General features: G+C 52.2%; 6 protein-coding genes across 6 annotated transcripts, besides 2 other annotated features; 3 read left to right on the top strand and 3 right to left on the bottom strand.

Moving 5' to 3' along the window:
* Window positions 1-654: 654 nt before the first annotated feature.
* On the top strand, window positions 655-2,479 carry NFIA_074160 (putative iron-regulated transporter; the record flags this gene model as incomplete). The annotated part of the gene is made up of 7 exons (XM_001259396.1): window positions 655-994; window positions 1,069-1,241; window positions 1,295-1,334; window positions 1,388-1,545; window positions 1,604-1,885; window positions 2,003-2,149; window positions 2,207-2,479. The coding sequence occupies 7 exons, from the start codon at window positions 655-657 to the stop codon at window positions 2,477-2,479; spliced, it is 1,413 nt and encodes a 470-aa protein (XP_001259397.1).
* Window positions 2,480-2,846: 367 nt separating this feature from the next.
* On the top strand, window positions 2,847-4,925 carry NFIA_074150 (Zn(II)2Cys6 transcription factor; the record flags this gene model as incomplete). The annotated part of the gene is made up of 3 exons (XM_001259395.1): window positions 2,847-2,924; window positions 2,968-3,870; window positions 3,924-4,925. 3 exons carry the CDS (start codon window positions 2,847-2,849, stop codon window positions 4,923-4,925), a joined length of 1,983 nt encoding a protein of 660 aa, XP_001259396.1.
* A 154-nt stretch (window positions 4,926-5,079) lies between these two features.
* NFIA_074140 (arylsulfatase) lies at window positions 5,080-6,950 on the bottom strand (the record flags this gene model as incomplete). Its single annotated transcript, XM_001259394.1, has 2 exons — window positions 5,080-6,774; window positions 6,831-6,950. 2 exons carry the CDS (start codon window positions 6,948-6,950, stop codon window positions 5,080-5,082), a joined length of 1,815 nt encoding a protein of 604 aa, XP_001259395.1.
* A 787-nt stretch (window positions 6,951-7,737) lies between these two features.
* On the top strand, window positions 7,738-9,429 carry NFIA_074130 (sugar porter family MFS transporter; the record flags this gene model as incomplete). Its single annotated transcript, XM_001259393.1, has 2 exons — window positions 7,738-7,906; window positions 7,964-9,429. The coding sequence occupies 2 exons, from the start codon at window positions 7,738-7,740 to the stop codon at window positions 9,427-9,429; spliced, it is 1,635 nt and encodes a 544-aa protein (XP_001259394.1).
* Window positions 9,335-9,389: a microsatellite.
* A 477-nt stretch (window positions 9,430-9,906) lies between the features above and the next one.
* Window positions 9,907-10,905, bottom strand: atfB (bZIP transcription factor atfB; the record flags this gene model as incomplete). The annotated part of the gene is made up of 1 exon (XM_001259392.1): window positions 9,907-10,905. One exon carries the CDS (start codon window positions 10,903-10,905, stop codon window positions 9,907-9,909), a length of 999 nt encoding a protein of 332 aa, XP_001259393.1.
* Window positions 10,906-13,216: 2,311 nt separating this feature from the next.
* Window positions 13,217-13,242: a microsatellite.
* A 1,089-nt stretch (window positions 13,243-14,331) lies between these two features.
* On the bottom strand, window positions 14,332-16,653 carry NFIA_074110 (uncharacterized protein; the record flags this gene model as incomplete). Its single annotated transcript, XM_001259391.1, has 3 exons — window positions 14,332-15,137; window positions 15,194-15,508; window positions 15,582-16,653. The coding sequence occupies 3 exons, from the start codon at window positions 16,651-16,653 to the stop codon at window positions 14,332-14,334; spliced, it is 2,193 nt and encodes a 730-aa protein (XP_001259392.1).
* Window positions 16,654-17,177: the final 524 nt, after the last annotated feature.

Raw genomic sequence — 17,177 nt, 5'->3', positions numbered from 1 at the left:
CCACGTATTTCTGGTTATCCTGAAGTAGCATTACAAATTCTAGCAGTACTCTAATGTTTACTGATTAGGAAGCACAAATACAAATCTAGCTTTCCGGCTTCGTCACTTGCTGATGATTCGTAGGTTCAGCCCTTAGTGCAGAATTATACTGGGGTCTGAGTGTGAGTGAAGAGGAACAAGATCGCTGTAGGTATTCCGCATACCGGTGCGACATACCATGAGAAATGACGAGGAGTAAAAGGACGAAAAAGATGAGTGTTCGAGCCACATACATCCCACTCCACTTTTCATCCGATACGGGAAAACCACGTCCATGAAGAAGCCAGAAAAGTATTTACTTACGCTGCCGATGAATAATCATCATCTACGGAGAAGCGTTGGGGAACTTGGGGAATTCTCAATCAGCGGCCCTTCCGACTCACCAATGATCGTCAGGCTACCGATTCTCTCTCGCGTCCGCCGGCAAACTTTCAAACTTCGAAGATGGTTCTTCACTATTTTGATTTCATGGCTTCCTTACATGCACTTAGACAAACGATGGGCCAACTATAATCCTGATTGAGGGTTTTTGATCCATAGCCATCATCCGCGAGGATACCTAGCATTATACTGAGCTGGGACACTTGCTACTATCCACTGCAATCAGGGCCAGTGATGGAATCGCAGCCAGATATGAATAGTCACCAGGAAGACTTCCTGGAAGCAGCTGAAGCTCTTCTAGAAAGAGAAGCTCGCCCTAACGTACGGGCAACTCGGACGGCAACCTCCCGAAGTGTGTTGATGAGACTGTATGTCTCTCACTTCTTGTCGACATGGAACTCACGCATGTTTGAATTCGGCGCTGTCTTGTTCCTTGCTTCTATCTTTCAGGGGACTCTGTTGTACGCCTCGATCTACGCGTTGGTACGTTCTGCGTCGGCGGTGGTTCTATCTTCCTGGTTAGGATCCAAGATGGATCGGTCGAACCGTCTGGTAGCCACCCGTCACTCCATCGGTAGGTCGCTTCTCCTGCCACATCCTACCACTAAGTTAATAATGAATGGCTACATGACGGCTTACACTTCTTAGTCTGGCAGAGAGTACCTGTTGCAGTGTCCTGCGCATGCTTTGTGGCCCTTCTGATGCCTTCATATCGAGAATCTGAGCCTATTGTCTCGGGCTTATTTCTTGCGGTTGTTCTGCTCGCTTGCATGGAGAAACTGGCAGCAACAGCAAATACTGTGGCTGTCGAAAGAGACTGGGTAAGTCGTAACAGTGAATACTTCTGGGCAAGGAAACTCTAACGTCGGGTTAGGTCATCATTGTTGCAGACACTTTAGCAATCGGGAGGCAAGGTAGATAGTCTAATGTACTGATGTTATTCTACGTTCTACTGACGCTGTAATAGATCTGAATGCATCGATGAGACGGATAGATCTATTCTGCAAGCTTGTGGCCCCTGTGGTGATCTCGCTCGTCGATGGCTTGTCTACAAAGGTCGCGGTCTGGACGGTCTTGGAAGTGAATGTTCTTTGTGTCTTTATTGAATACATTGCCATTGCTCAGGTGAGTTCATCTTTTTTCGCCCTTTACATCACTTTGATCTGACCAGGTATTATGTTAGGTGTACAAGGCGATACCGGAACTCGTGCGGACAGTTTCAGTCCCGACAGATGATGGGAGCGGAGCTGTCGAGGATGCACCCGAACGTCCCACGGCGAACCAACAGAGTATGATTAAAAGTGCAATTCACCTTGTCAAACGGGCTGCTTCGCCCTGGCGAGAGTACGTGGCTAGTCCAGTCTTCCTGGCGTCCTTCGCCTTGAGCCTGCTCTATTTAACTGTTCTCTCCTTTGGCACCACCATGGTCACATATCTCTTGCACACGGGATTCGATCCTCTGCAGGTCAGCTGTATGAGAATCGGCGCCGTGCTCGCGGAATTGTCTGGCACATGGGCAGCACCGTTCATCATGGGCAGGATCGGACCGATTAGGTCGGGACTGTGGTTCCTCAATTGGCAGCTTGGCTGTTTGGCCACTGCAGCAGTGGCTTTTGCCTTATACGACTCGAACTCTCGGCTGGTAGCAGTGAGTCTCATCCTGGGAGTTGCTTTGAGTCGGATTGGCCTTTGGGGTTTTGATTTGTCGGTTCAATTTCTCGTCCAAGAGGTAATCACTTTCTCACCTGAGGGCTGCTACCAGACGTTGCTAATGTCTATCATGTAGGGTGTTGAAGAAGATGCCCGGGGGCGATTCTCCTCAACCGAAATGGGCGTGCAGAACGTCTTTGAGATGCTGTCGTTTGCAACCACAGTAGTCTTTCCTCTCCCTGAGCAATTCAAGTATCCCGTCTTTATCAGTTACGGGGCGATTGTGCTGGCAGCCATATGCTTTGCGGCATACGTGAGAAAAGAGCGAGGACATTTGCTGCACATATCCAAGTGTTGGGGTGGTGATAAAATGCGAAGGTCGTACCAGGCACTTCCTGGAGGCTTATGACATAATCCATCCAATTTTTGTATAATGATATGACCACCGCTGTACATTCTGAGCTTGACTGTACTACAGGGCTGAAAGATGTATATATGTGCATGCTGTGACGCTTACTCGAAATAGCCTATGTATGTTAACTCATCAGCAACAATGAAAGCACCATGATATAGGGTATATAAATGCAATTTCTTTTTTTTTTACAGGCGTCGGTCCCAGACAAGGGAACTGTTATTCTCAAGTTTGCCGTGTGAGGCCATCCTCTGACTCGTGATGGTGGAGAGCGGGCACGCCCCGAACTGCGGGGAAATTCACTGCTTGTTTATCTGTCTCGCTCGCAGCTGCAACTGCGCGTTGCCCAAACCAACTGCGCGCCATGCCTGTTGAGCAGGGGCAGCCGACTTATTATGGAGGTAAAACCACCTGTCTAACCGTCGTTCATATTCTGGCGACCGTTCTTTGCTTGTAGAGGTATCAGCTCTTCTGACTGCATCCAGGCTCCTCCCAGAGCACGGGGATTAGGCAGGTCGGGTCCTCGAAGAAGATCCGGGTGCCTGACATGTCGAGCGCGAAAGGTTCGGTGCGATGAAGCGAAACCAATCTGTGCCAACTGTACCCGGCTCCGGCTGGGTTGTGTTTACAAGACGATTGTGCCTGCAGCCGTCCCGCGACAGGCTAATGGTCACACAGCTGCCGTGACGGGGAATCCGACCGCAAACACCTTCCAGAGACCAGATGCGAGCTATTTCAGTACGGTGCTACGACCAGATGGGCAGCAGGCCTATCGGCCGCCGCAAGCAGCTGATGCTTCACAATTGCGATCTGTGGATAATGCGGCGACGTCACCCGGACCATTTGATATGCTTGGTTTCATGAGCGAGATTACGTCCGAGCTGGAGCGCAAGCACCTCGATTTGACCAACGGGCTATCTGAATTTACTAATGTAACGTCTTACAAGGCGTCGGACGACACTGCAAATGTACCGCATACTGATCGATCGATGAGCTGGGACTCGAGTGTTTATTCAAAGGGAACGCAATCACAGTCTCCCGCTACGGAGGGTATGTGGCCGGAGACCGGAGCCGCGTATGAGGAGCATCTGCTGGCATATTTCCTCAGCTCCGAGCCGCCCGCGACGATATTCGGACCAGTGAACCTGGAATGGAAATATGTGCGTGAGGTTATCGTAGCGCAATCGCGCGACTTTCGACCCTTGCGGAATAGCATCTACTGTTTCGCAGAGGTGCATAAGGCCATCAAGGAGGGGGGTCAGCCTAATTCGGCGTCGACGTACCACCAGCAGGCAAGTTTGGAAGGGCAGTCATACATATTTGGGCAAGTGGATGAGCCAACGTTGGTAAAGGTCTTTACCACTGTCTTTCTGCTCATGTTATCTGAAGTATGTAAGGCATGTCCAAGTTTACAGTCAAAGATTGACTAAACACTGTACAGTCGCTATCGTCCCCAGAGCTGGGCCGCCATGGTAATTCTTTTCTCCACTCAGCATACCTGTTACTGCAGCGCTTTCACGACCAGATTCAGTCATGGGCTGGCTTTGGCCGCCTGGTGGTCTCGTGGGTCTCTCTTCTGGATGTGAAATCGCTGATTGCCGGCCGAGATGGAGATCCTCTAATAGAACTCGGCAGCCTGGCTGAGCTCTCGACTGCGCAAAACGAATCGAGCAGTGCCGTTAGCGGACAATCGTCCTTCAGCAGTAGTATTATGGACGATCGTCCAGTAGACAAGAAAGTGACAGACGATTACCTTCTCTCGAAACCAGGATATCTTATCTACGATGCCATTGTGGGGCCCGCGTTTCGCTTCTTCGTTCAAGCCCAGCAAATCATCCGGCGCATCGTGTGCATTGACTTGCATCATCGCAGTCGCGGGACGCTGGGTGATGAATTTGAGGTTCTGCAGATTGCTCACAGAGTGGGCGCTGACTTGGAGACACTATGGAACTGCCGCCCACCAGTGCTTGACGTCTACGACCGACCTGAAGAGCTGCTTGACTCCTTAAGTCAGTCGGTCGCGGACGAGGTATGTCGCACATTCCGGCAGTATGTGGCTAACTTCCTGGCGATTTTTATCTATCTGCACCGGGTAGCATTTGCTATTTATCCGCGGACTGACCGAGTCAACCGCGCTGTGGACCAAATCATCCAGCTGGCAACAGCTGAATCGGCAAGTACGCAGCAACACCTGCCGGTCAGCTTCTTCTGGCCGCTTTTTATAGCGGGCCTGGAAGGTACGTTGACTCAGCGGCGGTGGATCGTGCAGGAGATGCAGCGCATGGTGGCCTGTGACAGCGATGTGACGCAGCGGCATCCCAATGCGAACAAAGTGCTGTTCCTTCTGGAGGAGATGACGCGGAGACAGGATGCGTCTCGAACATGGGCGGATTCGCGATGCGTGAGGCGCGAACTCTTTACTGATTTTTACGTTCTAATATAGCTATAATGATATGCGCCAAGAAGGACCTTTGAAGGTATGTTTGGCAGTTAGCGAACCATTACTTGCGGGCAAGCTACATGGAGATTGCTGCAGACGAGCGTTCGTATTGACCGCATGGTAAAACTATCATACAGCGAGGGAATTAGTCACAAAACTAAAACTGCTTGACCACTCTCTGGAACCGCTGTGGCTTCCGCATGAACTTGTCAGGCTCATCGCGAGCCCCCTTCTTCCAGTAATCATACTCCATCCAGGCGTTCTCCGGCATCTGCGCCTCGGTGGCCTCGAGAAAGTCACCCAGATCCGGATTCAGAGGAATCACACCCGTCTCAATCACGTACTGATCCCACAGTTTCAGCAACTGCCTCAACCGCTCGGGATGAACATCCGCCAGGTCATGCACCTCGCCCGGATCATCGGCCAGATTGTACAGCTGCCATCGCTCGGGACCTTTGGGCTTCGGAATATATACGATCTTCCAGTCACCGAACCGAAGCGCCGCACGGCCGCAGGTCTCCCATCCTTGGACGAAGTCCTTCTCGTGAATCCGTCCCGACTCGCCACGCACCCACGGGTAGAAGCTCTTGCCGCGCATGGGGACCACTTCACGGCCTTGGTACGTGGGAGCCGGATGCTTGACTCCCGCCATATCGAGGATAGTCGGTGCGAGATCCATGACCGTGGCAAACTGGTCTGTAATTCCACTCCGCGCCGCGGCCACGCTGCTGGGGAACTTGGCCAGGAAGGGGACGCGGACGCCGCCTTCAGTTGTGTAGGCTTTGTACAGACGGGACGGGGCGGTGGCGGCCTGCGCCCAGCGCGGCCCGTACCAGATGAACGAGTTGGCATTGCCTAGATTCTCGAGGCTGTTGTCGTAGTATTTCTGGAGATGGGGCATGACGCCGCTCTGGACCATGGGGTAGGCCTCGTAGGCGGCGCCCTCGGCGCCGTTGTCGGACATGAAGCAGACAAAGGTGTTGTCCATCTCGCCGATGGAGGCCAGGTAGTCGACGACCTTGCCGACGTTGGCGTCAATGCACTCCACCATGCCGGCGTAGACCTCCATGGCGGTGCAGGACTTCTTCTTCTCCTCCGGGGTGTAGTCGGCCCATTCTTTGACCTCGTCCGCGACGACAGGGTGCGGCTCCACGTCCGGACGGATCATCCCCAGCTCCTTGAGCCGCTGCAGTCGCTTCAGTCGCAACGCATCGGGTCCGTCGTCGTAGACGCCGCGGTAGTGGTCGATGTACTCGCGGGGCGCCTGGAGCGGCCAATGCGGGGCCGTGAAGGGTAGGTAGGCGAAGAAGGGGCGCTCATCCTTTCTCTCGTGCCAGTCGGAGAGATACTGAAGCATCTTATCGCCGTATCCATCGGACGAATACCACCCCTCCGGCAACCGCTTCACATAGTGGTCATCTTCCATGTGGAGGGCGATGTAGCTCGCTTCAAGGAATGTAGGCGTGTCATCGGCCCCCTGGAGCTGCGGCTCGTAGGCATAGTGGTTCGAGCACGCAGGCAGATGGGCAAACGAGCGCTCGAAACCTCGCTTGTACGGCGATCGCTCAGGCGTAAGCCCCAGGTGCCATTTCCCAGACATGACGGTGTGGTAGCCCGCATCCCGCAGCAACTCGGGCAGCGCGACGACGCGCTCGTTCAAGTATCCCTCGTAACCGGGCATGCCGCGCTGCGGTGCGGTGCTCATCTGGGAGCCCTTGGGTCCGTTCTGCCCGGAGATGTTGGTCCATTCGATCAGGTTTCCGAGACCTGCGATGTGGTGGTCTGTCCCGGTCATGATCATGGCGCGGGTGGGACTATCGCGGTTACTCCTGGTCAAGAGGGCGCTGAAATGCTAGAGAAAGACACTCACGAACAAGCAGCCGCAGCATGAAAGTCTGTGAAACGTACGCCTCCATTGAGAGCAAGACGATCGATATTTGGTGTGCGGATTTCTCCTCCAAAGCAGCCTACATCGGAGAAGCCCAAGTCATCGGCGACGATGACGAGGAAATTGGGACGTTTATCCATGATAGAGCAACAAGATGATGCCGAGAATGAGGCAGGGAGATCGGAAGGGAGGAGGGGCGATGAGGGGAGAGTAACGCGGCCATTATGTATCATCTCAGCCACTAGTGATGGTTGCTGTTGCTGTATCTTGTACACCAATTGAATTGGGCATTTAGTTGACTTGATAATCCAAGCCAGTCCAGTAGGACTACTTGCCGGACGATCGTCTTTCATCTGACGACCACCGGCCATCGGCTGTCGGCTGTATAGCCACTTCAGGACTGTACCTGGACATTTGCGTTCGAAGGTCTCTATATTATTGGCTCATTTGACACAATTCATATAATTAATCATCCAAACTTCATGGGACAATCCTTTGAGTGGGGTTTTGTCGTTATGGTCAGAGAGGGGACTGCGGGGTGTCCGGATTTGGTAATCCCTGAGGCCTTAGATTGTCCATACAGCGTCCTCGCAGCTGCAATATGGCATCGTCCTTGTGCTTTGTATCCTTTCTTTCTCTACAAACTGCATTTTTGACAGTCCATCATGGCGTGATCTCTCCACTCTGTTGCGCAGTCGGCAGTCGGCTAACAGATACGTCATGCCCCTGACATAATCAAACAGCGGTATGTTGATCAATCTCAGCGTCAACAGAACACTCACAATGCCATCATTACATTGCTTGGTTCTTTGGATGAGTGATCCTCTGGATCTATCTGATCGGGTGTCACCACGTTGTTGATCTCTTGCCCGCGTTCTTACCGGGAGAACCAAATGTCGCTAGATGTCTTGTTGACACTTGCACAAAATGAGGCCGTACACCCAGGTCCCTCAACTTGATCCTGACGATCTTGATCTTGTTCCTCCCGACTCCACCGAGCAGACGGATTCTCGTCTTGCCGGGTTACGGCTGTTCTGGCTGGCAGATGTGCTTTGCTGTGGTGGTGCGTTGTTTGGGTATGACTCCGGGGTGATCGGTCAGTCCTCAGTCATTACCCCTGTTATATTCGAACCGCGAGACTGATGATCTACAGGAGGGGTGCTCACCTTTGAGTCATTTGCGCGCGACTTTCGATGCAGTCCCACAGACAAGACCCGCGTGAGCTCCATCGCCGTCGGCATCCAGCAGGCCGGCGCCCTGGTAGGCTGCTTCGCCGTCTGGCCCGTGACGAACCGCTGGGGCCGCCGTCTCGCCATGATGGCATGTTCCGCCGTCTTCTGCGCGGGGGTCATCCTCGAGGTCATAAACTCGCACTCGCTGGCCCTGTTTTACGCCGGCCGGGTGATCTGTGGCCTGGGGATCGGTGGCTCCGCCACCGTCATCCCCATCTACATGGCTGAGATGAGCCCCAAGGAGTCGCGCGCCAGCCTCGGCAGCTGCTACCAATTCACCTACACCATCGGCATCCTCGTCTCGTACTGGATCGACTACGCCGTCAAGTTCATGCCCCCCTCCCCAGCCCAATGGCAGATCCCCATCGCCCTGCAGCTCGTCCCCGGCGCCCTTATGGGCCTCGGCACCAGCACCCTCCCGGAGAGCGTCCGCTGGCTCCTCGCCAAGGGCGACCCCGTCCGCGCCCACTCCAGCCTGCTCTGGATCCGCGCTTCGAATCCTAACTCCCCCGCCCTCTCCGCCGAATTCTCCCACATGCGCCTCGGCCTCGAGCAAGAGCGCACCGCAACAGCCAACTTCCACCCCCGCGAACTCCTCGCCGGCCCCAACGCCCGCCGCCTCCTCCTAGCCTTCAGCCTCTTCCTCGCCCAACAATCCACAGGCGCCACCGCCCTCGCCTACTTCGCCCCGCAGTTCTTCTCCCTCCTCGTCGGACCCGCCGATAGCAACTCTCCCCTCCTCCTAACAGGCATCTTCGGCGCCATAAAAGTACTCTCCTGTCTTCTCTTCCTCCTCTTCCTCTCCGACCGCTTCGGCCGCCGCCCGCTCCTCCTCTCCGGCGCAGCAGCCATGTCCGCCTGCATGCTCGCCACCGCCGCCGTCCTCAAATCCTATCCCCCGGCACCTGCCTCATCATCCTCACAAGGAAGCACCGCCCTCACGCCAGCAGCAATCGCAACCATCGCCCTAATCTACCTCGACATCACCGCCTACAATCTCTCCTGGGGCCCATTGCCCTGGCCCTGCGTGTCTGAGCTCTTCCCCACGCGCATCCGCGAGCCCGGTGTAGCGGTGGGTGTCGGCGCGCAATGGATGTTCAATTTCGTGTGGTCGTTTAGCACGCCGTTTATCCTGGCGAAGATTAAGTGGGCTACGTTCCTCTTGTTTGGGGGGTTGGATCTGCTGATTGTGGGGTTTGTGTGGGGGTTTGTGCTGGAGACGAGGGGGAAGTCGTTGGAGGAGATTAGTGCTTTGTTTGAGGGGAGTTCCCCTCTTTTGTCTTCTCGGGGAAGTGAGGGTGGTTGTGAGGCTGGTCGTGGTGGTGATGGTGATAATGGCAAGGATGGCAGTATATTGCATGTGGAGGCTGGAAGTGCTTCTTCGTGATCTAGATAGTATATAGCTTAGACGAGACAGTGAATCTGGATATTGCATTGTCATTACTGGTTGAGCAGCTGAAAACTCTTGTCGCTACTAAATCTCTACTGCCACCACTATTGAATAGCATTAAGCAGGCTTGATTCGCCTAGTGTACATCTATCATTCATGGATTACTATCGTCATGAGTACTCCCGGTACCCAGTCGCAGAGGAACCTCCCTTGAGCAAGCCAGCATCAAACCAAAAGCAAAGCAAAGCACAAACCATCCATAAACCATTGTAAGAATGATACCGCCGAGCATCCTCATTAAACTCCGAATAATCAATCAGGTTCCTTCACCATAAGGTGAAATAGCAAGCAGGCTAATCCGCAGACCCTTGTTTCCATACTTTTCCCAACCAGGCGCCAGTATGGATTGTCGTCGTAGTAATAGTCATCAAAGCCAAAGCACGAGTTCATTGTCACATCAGGGGTTGAAAAGGCTCAAACGTTGATCAAATCGTCAAAGCTGTCATCGGTCGAAAAGGCATAAGAGTTCTCCGTCAGGACCGAAGCCTCCGAGTCCCGACGGACGGACTGGTCCATGGACTCGCCAGCACGGGATGGTCCCAGGTGCAGCGGATCATCAAAGCCAAAGGAGAGCGCCTGCTGAGGTTGTGGGGTCATCGGCCCTTCTGAAGAGGATGCTGCATCCGGCACGTCGGTCAACTCCGGGGCCGTTGTGTCATTATAGGTAATCTTCTTCACCATCTGTGCCAGATGAAGCTTGATCGGCTCATCTCCGCATTGAGCGTGCTTCAGGACTTCGTTCTTCAGGCCAAGAATCTCCGAGCGCAGGCGTGCAATCTCAGACACCAATTGCTCCTTCTTGTCAGACTGCTCCCTATATCGCGACTCAAGAAGCTGTGTATGCTCTTTCTTCTTCTGCCGGCATTTGCTGGCGGCCAATCGGTTGCGTTCCAGGAACTTCTCCCGCTTCGCCTTCTCCTGCTGCTGTTCGTCGTATTCGGCCTGGGTCATCTTGGAGTCGCGAACCTTGCGACGTTTGGAGCTGCCGCCGTTGCTATTTATGGCCGACTGCTCACAGAAGCTTCTACGATCATTATGGTTCTGGAAATTTTGTGTTCCGTTGGAGAATTGGCACTGAGACAGCGAGTATAGATCACCGATCGTGTGAGTCTTGTTGTCCCCGTATGGAGGTGGAGTAGGCTGGCCATTGCGGACATGGGAGTGCTTGAGGTCGCGTTCAAGGTTAGGATTGGAGAACATCTGTTCGTTCTTTCCGTTCCACGAGGGCATGGAGGAAGAGATAGGACTCATACCCCAGAGATGCTCTTCGTCAGGGAGCGAGAGTCCAAGAAAGTCACCAGAGAAGGAATTAGGAGGAGCAAACGGAGAGGGGCCAGGATTGACAGCATCGGGACCAGGCATTGCAGACCGGCCAAGGGCGGATTGCTCCGGTAACATATTGAGAGTGGACATCGGGAGCGACGGTTGCACGATGCGTTGTACAAGGGGGTTCGAGCTGAAGAGTACGCCACAGACGATGGTATTTGAATTAGGTATGGATGAGAGAGAAAGCTGTCAAAAATAATATTAAAGGAGCCAGACAGAAAGAAGAGGAAAACAAGAAAAAGACGACAACGATGATGACGACGAGAGAGTTAGATATCTATAGCAGTCGTGGATTGATTGATTGATAGGGTGGGAGTGTAAGTGGCGGGCCGAGAAGTGACAGCTTTGATCCGGCCAAACAATCAGGGCGGGAGGGGCAGCGGGAAGGATTTTGCTTGAGACTTTGTATGTTTAGAGGCAAGGGACAAGGTAGCTGCAGAGGGAGGAGAGAGGGAGAGCGAAAAAGTGAACCGTAGTTGGTAGTAGAGGCGGACGTGGATAGCTTATCCAAGAGAAGGAAGGCAGGAGAACAAGGCGAATAAGCAGGGACAGGAGAATAAAACCGCGTCGGCGAGGGAGGAGACGAAAAAGGGAATTTAGCGAAGATGAGTCTAGAATCCGTGAAGAACCCCAGAGAACGAGAATTGAGTGGGAGGAAATGGAGTGGTGTGTGGTCAGATCCGAGTTGTTGCAACCAGGGAGCGCAAAAAGCATGGAAGGAGAAACAAAGTGGGGAGTGTATGAGTGGCTAGACAAGAGGGAACAACGCTGAAGAAGAGGAGGAGATCAGTTCAAGGGAAGAGTTGATGATGAAAGAGAGAAAGGAAGAACAAGTTTTGAGGAAACCAGGACACAAATCACTTCCATGTACAGCGGATAGACAGGACAATCATTGAGGTTGAGACTGCAATTGTTTGCGATTGCAACTGCCACTGCCAATGTGGAAGTAAGAGAATCAATTGCTTGCTGGCTGGTCAGATAAACAGCGCACTTATTCTGTTTGATATATGTTCCCTGTTTCTGTCTCTTTAATAGGGAGTAGTAACGTGGTACCCCATCAGAAAAGGTTGTGGTTATAAGACACCAGAATCCAAACTTATATAACCCCAATGAGGAAATAGACCTGCGATAGCGTTATTCTATCTACTTGAAACCCTCCATGATGAGATTAATGGCGACATCTACCCAGTCCTGTTGGTGGACGAAGATCTCGACCTGTGAGAACCCACAATCCAGAATCAGAACCGGCTGGACTTACGCAGATGGGAGGGGATGAACTCGTTAGCTACGGACAATCTGATGGAATTGACGGAGGTTGAAGAGTTGAAGATGCCGGTAGGGATCATCATTGGCTGGGACACGCGGAGGGAGCAAGAGCAACATTTACTGACTGGAGAACCATAAGAGTTGATAGACTATTAGGCCACCGTTTTTCCTTGTTTCCCTACCTCCTTTAGGCAGGGGGATCAAGGGCAGGGCAGAGGCCTGAGGCCTGAGGCCCTGATGCAAGAGCAAAGGTACTTGGTACTATGTATCTATCCGTAGAAAAAGTAACTAACGTACTCCGTACTTTGCTTACGCTCGACACCCTGTGGTACTTCCACAACCAGCTAGGATAGATGAGAGGTACTTTCCTAAACAGGCAGGGGCGCTTTGATGGTCCTCTCTGATTGGGCTGAATTTTGTTCCGGACACCAACCCCACCATAGCTGGAACATAGTGACGTCATTGACAGGCTGACTCAGCGCTTCTGTCTGCTGATTCGCCACTTGATATTTCTCTGATGGTTGTCCGTCATCCGTACCAGGTTAGGTGGCCCTGATTAAGGTACTGCATATCCGCAAGGCCTTCTTAGGCTCTTACTCGCAGCAGACATGCCAGACACTCAATAGTAGTTGACACTTCCAGCCTTCCTCCCTTGCATCAGCACGTGCATATTTAATGTAATATGAGATATGACAGCTCTCCAACATTTAATAATCGCCACCTATCCTCTGCATAGCTAACAAATCAGGAATTCAAGACCACAGGTGCCAGATGCTCATAAGTTCAACACTTGAGGTACACGTACACATACACACTCTCAACCACGGCAGTCTTGCTGTCAACCTGCCACTCACCCTTATAACCATGGATTCGACCAACATCCGAAGTAAGAAAGGAATTAGATAGATACCTTACAGTCCAGCACATTCATGGATCGACGTTCAGGTTCAGCCCAAGGTATGATGTTAATGATCACGTCACCTCCAGCATCCGCTCCACTCAACTCGACCTCGACTCCCATGTAAAGGTGGTCCAGCGAACAGAACACTACAATATCTCCTCAATTATCAGATAAATCAACAAGTATTCTACAAGGGACACTCGAGACACGCGTCTGTCTCACCCAGCGAGCCCAGAACCCAGAACCCAGAACCCAGAGCCCTCATCGACTCCAGAATCAGGTTTACCCTGCATTCAAGGGATCATCAACTTCATCGAGACCATCTTCCAATGTACTCCATACATAGCTCTAGTGGCCCGCCTCCCGGAAAGAGTCCCGTCTGCTGTAGGTACCTGCTTCCAGTGGTAGAGGAGCGGAAGTAGACTACAATCAATCTGCCGGTCCAAAAACCCGACAACTCATCGTTCAGGGATCGGCGTCTGCTCCACCCTTCGGATCGCTTGTCCTTTGTCTAATGCCCAGGAGAGGCAAACGGCAAACGGCAAACGCAGTAACACGCTCCCACTAGCCGTTTCATCCCTCCCACCCCTCTAGCTAACTCAATTCCAATTCCAACTTCGAGAAACCGGATCTGATCTTGGGGGGGTTTCTTATCCTAGCCAACCAAGTACGTATCCTATTCTTATTGTACTCATCTCATGTACTCAGACATATATACGTACATTCATATACGGAGTAGACTTGCTCAGAACTCTGGAGTAGAAACTTGTGAACGTAAAGTATGGTCGGACTTTTAGATAGTGGATAGTGGTTGAGATATATCCTTTCGAACGCTTGATCCGGGACCTGTTGGAACGAACTTCAAAGGGTCTACTGAACTACCCACTACCTGGATATAAAGATGAAACACTGCCAACAGCTGTGACCACGGCGATCTATCTTATAGGGTACTCGCCTAACTACCCACCAATTATATGGTCAGACTGCCATCCTTGTCCCATAATACAGTCGTACTTCCGTCAGGGGTAGAAGACCAAGCAAGCCGCTTGTGTCATCATGATGATAAAAGGTACTGCTGGAGATTGTCTTTTCCCCCGCATTCCCTCTCGTCTACCAACCAATTCAGCTATTGTACACGAATCCCGACCAGGATGCCCACAAGGATCGTCTGGTTAGGCTCCACCGCGGCTCAGCCTGACTAAAATACCAAGCACCACCAGGTCATATCAACAATCATTCTACAAAGTCCCAGAGCACTGCGTACACACTCAAAGAATCGTCCGTGCCCACATGCCGGCCCGTTGAACCAAGCACGGATTAATGATCCATCATCTGCTCCATCCAAGCTATTCCGAACCCTCAGACGACCAAGATATGGTAAGTCGCTGGGGCACGTGCACTTGATCTTCCCAAACCCGCAATTGGCGACTCACCGCTCGCCAGTTCGCAATCAGCATCATCGCCACATACGTGCGATTCATCTCAAGTATGCGCAGGGTCTCCAGATCATAAGCACCTTCTTCTGGCCCTCGATCCGTCAGCAGGGGCCCAAAGACCTGGCCGAGCCCTTCCAATATCTGGGAACGCGTTACGAATTCAAGTTTTCCAACACCAGTCTTGTACCCATGCCGCTCATACTCCACAATTCGTCTTGTTTCATGCACGTAAAAGGCACATAACCCGAAAACAGCGCACATCAGCTCAAGTTGCATGGGACCCGCCAAGGCTAGAATGGCGAGGCCAATCGCTTTGATCCTTGTGTACCTTGCTTGAGTTAGCCCTCCGAGACAGCTACGCGTCCGTTTGAGCTTTTGGTTAGGACTGTTGAGCTTGTCCTCCAAGGAAGGAGTCTTGATGTAGATATCCAACAGGGCGTTGTACAGGTGCGTAGATCCCAAAATGCCGCCAGGAAGCCCAGCAAGCAGGCACTTGAACACCCACCCGACGCTGAGGATGTGAGTCGAATGTCGTTGCGACTGGATTGAACTCAGGATGCTCATCAATTCGGACGGCATCTCGCCACTGCCCATCGTAATCTGAATCTTGTCCTGCTCCCTCTCAGTGGATAGCACCTGGCTGGCGAAGTAACCATATATCTGTGCAGCCGCGACCAAATCACCCGGATCGAAGAACAAGTCTTGGACAAGTGGACCTGCAGCTCGCCTTAGTAAGCAGATACTTCGTCTCTGGGATGCACGGGATGCATACCACGACATCTCAGATAGGTCGCCGTCGCCACAAAGCAGACCGGTAATTTAAGCGCCGTCGGTGCAAAGTCTCCGGGATAGGCCAAGAAGCTGTGACCCCCAAGGCGAGCTAGAGTTTCCAAAGACTTTCCAGCTAGCGAATCCATCCGATAAGAATAGTAAGAGAGGTTGGCGAACGTTTTCATTCGACGCAACTTTCGCTCCTGTGGCATACTCTGGGCCTTGAGATGGAAGGTCGATCGCACACTTCTGATCCGACGAATAATCCTATCTCGCCGTCGAGGCAGTTCCCTCGCAAAGTCGCACGGCCGCGAGACTGATATCCGGGACAAACATTTTCGTCAGCAATCCCTCCTTAAATGCCGTCAATGGGGAGACACTCAACTTACCTGAAGTGGGATGAGCATGAGAGCAATCGCCGCCCCCTTGACGTTTAGGATTGCTCAAGGGCAAAGGTTTCAGACTCAGTTTGATAGCTAGATCGTTAAACGCTATGGTAGCTTTGCGCCGATCGAAAATGTCTGACCAATTGCCATCATCCAAGCACGACAAGGGAAGAGAACTCTCCCGTGACAAGCTTCCCATGATATCCAGGTCGGTGCAGATGACAGGCCTTCTTGACCTTTTGTAGACATGGAGGTTCTGCGGCTTCTGAGAATCGGTAAGACTATAGATTGAGCTGGAGTCCCTGCTGGATCGAGAGGCAGCTTTGAATCGGTCTGTGAATGGGTTGGAAACAGCTACTAACTGGGGCGATTCCTCTACTTCATCGAAATGATTGTCGTATACATGTTCCCGTTCGATAAGGGGGATCGGATTGGACGTGTTTCGGGAAGGGTGGCGAAAGACAGTCTCGGCTGTGAGGTTGGAATTGACAGACTCGAGAGTCTTGTCACTGGCTTTGCGGGACTCCTGGTGTTCATCTGCATCCTTGTCTATAGCTGAGTTTTCCCTGGAGCTAATGCATATACAATTCGTTCTTGCGCCGTGAAGGGTACAGTCATTATGTTGAGACCGCCCCCCAAGTCGCATTAGCGATTTCCGGTGCCGAGGCTTGCGGGAACGAAGGGACGTCATGAAGCCTGCAAATCCTTTCGAGCCTGCCACTGGATGCTGTGATTCTGTGAATGCTTGTTGCGAGTCTGTTTTAAGACATGAATAGTTCGAGGAAGGGTCAGAGTCACCAGAAGTAAGTGCCTGTTCGAGACTCCCAGCTGATGTGGGGTTAGATTCAGGCTCATTGACATGATGCTCCTTGGAGTAGTGGCCATCGTCGGCTGTGCCTGTTCTGATTGTACCTTGTTCATTCGAGGCTTGTTTTAAAGACGGATTTGTTCGGTGAGCAGCCTGTGTGACAGCACCCGCTCGTGTGCGGTGTACCCAGGTCCACGACTGCCTGCCCTCTAAAGTTTTCTCATTGGCTTGCTCTGAGGCTCTAAAGAAAGTATTGAAGAGTCCCATTCTCACATGAGAAGGAGTCGTTCGTCTAGCATTGAAGGATATGAAGTGTGGTATAATCTCACGTAGACGAGAAATTATCCCGGCCCTCCTTTGACCGTCAGCATAATGGTGTGGTCACTGTGCGCTTCCCCGAGTTGTGGGAGATTTTGTTGACAGAAGGCAGGCAGCGTGATCAATTTGCTGTTCTTCGTTCCTTCTTTCCGAGGGATGTGTCAACGGCATCGGACAGTTACCTCCGGTCTAGGTCTCCTCCATGTCTTGCGGGTGAACAGAAAAACAAAAGGAATGACAGAGACGAAGAGAAAACATGAATTGTTGGAAAATAGAGATGTATCATCAAAATGAAATCTATTGTTGTCGAGCCAAGCGCCTTGAATACAGCGCAGATGGAGCCAAGGACAACCATCCCATTACCTTTCGTGCGTGCGTTTTACATCGTGGCATCCTCATATAAGGACAAGACAAGAATAGAAGCAATGAAAGGAAGAAAAATGCCTGACAGGGGAGCAATGAATATGCGGCGT

This window comes from Aspergillus fischeri, genomic scaffold, assembly GCF_000149645.3.
Source record: "Aspergillus fischeri NRRL 181 1099437636264 genomic scaffold, whole genome shotgun sequence".
NCBI classification, from domain to species: domain Eukaryota; kingdom Fungi; phylum Ascomycota; class Eurotiomycetes; order Eurotiales; family Aspergillaceae; genus Aspergillus; species Aspergillus fischeri.
Note: the sequence above shows the minus strand (reverse complement) of the source record. Positions and strands in the feature narration are given on the sequence as shown.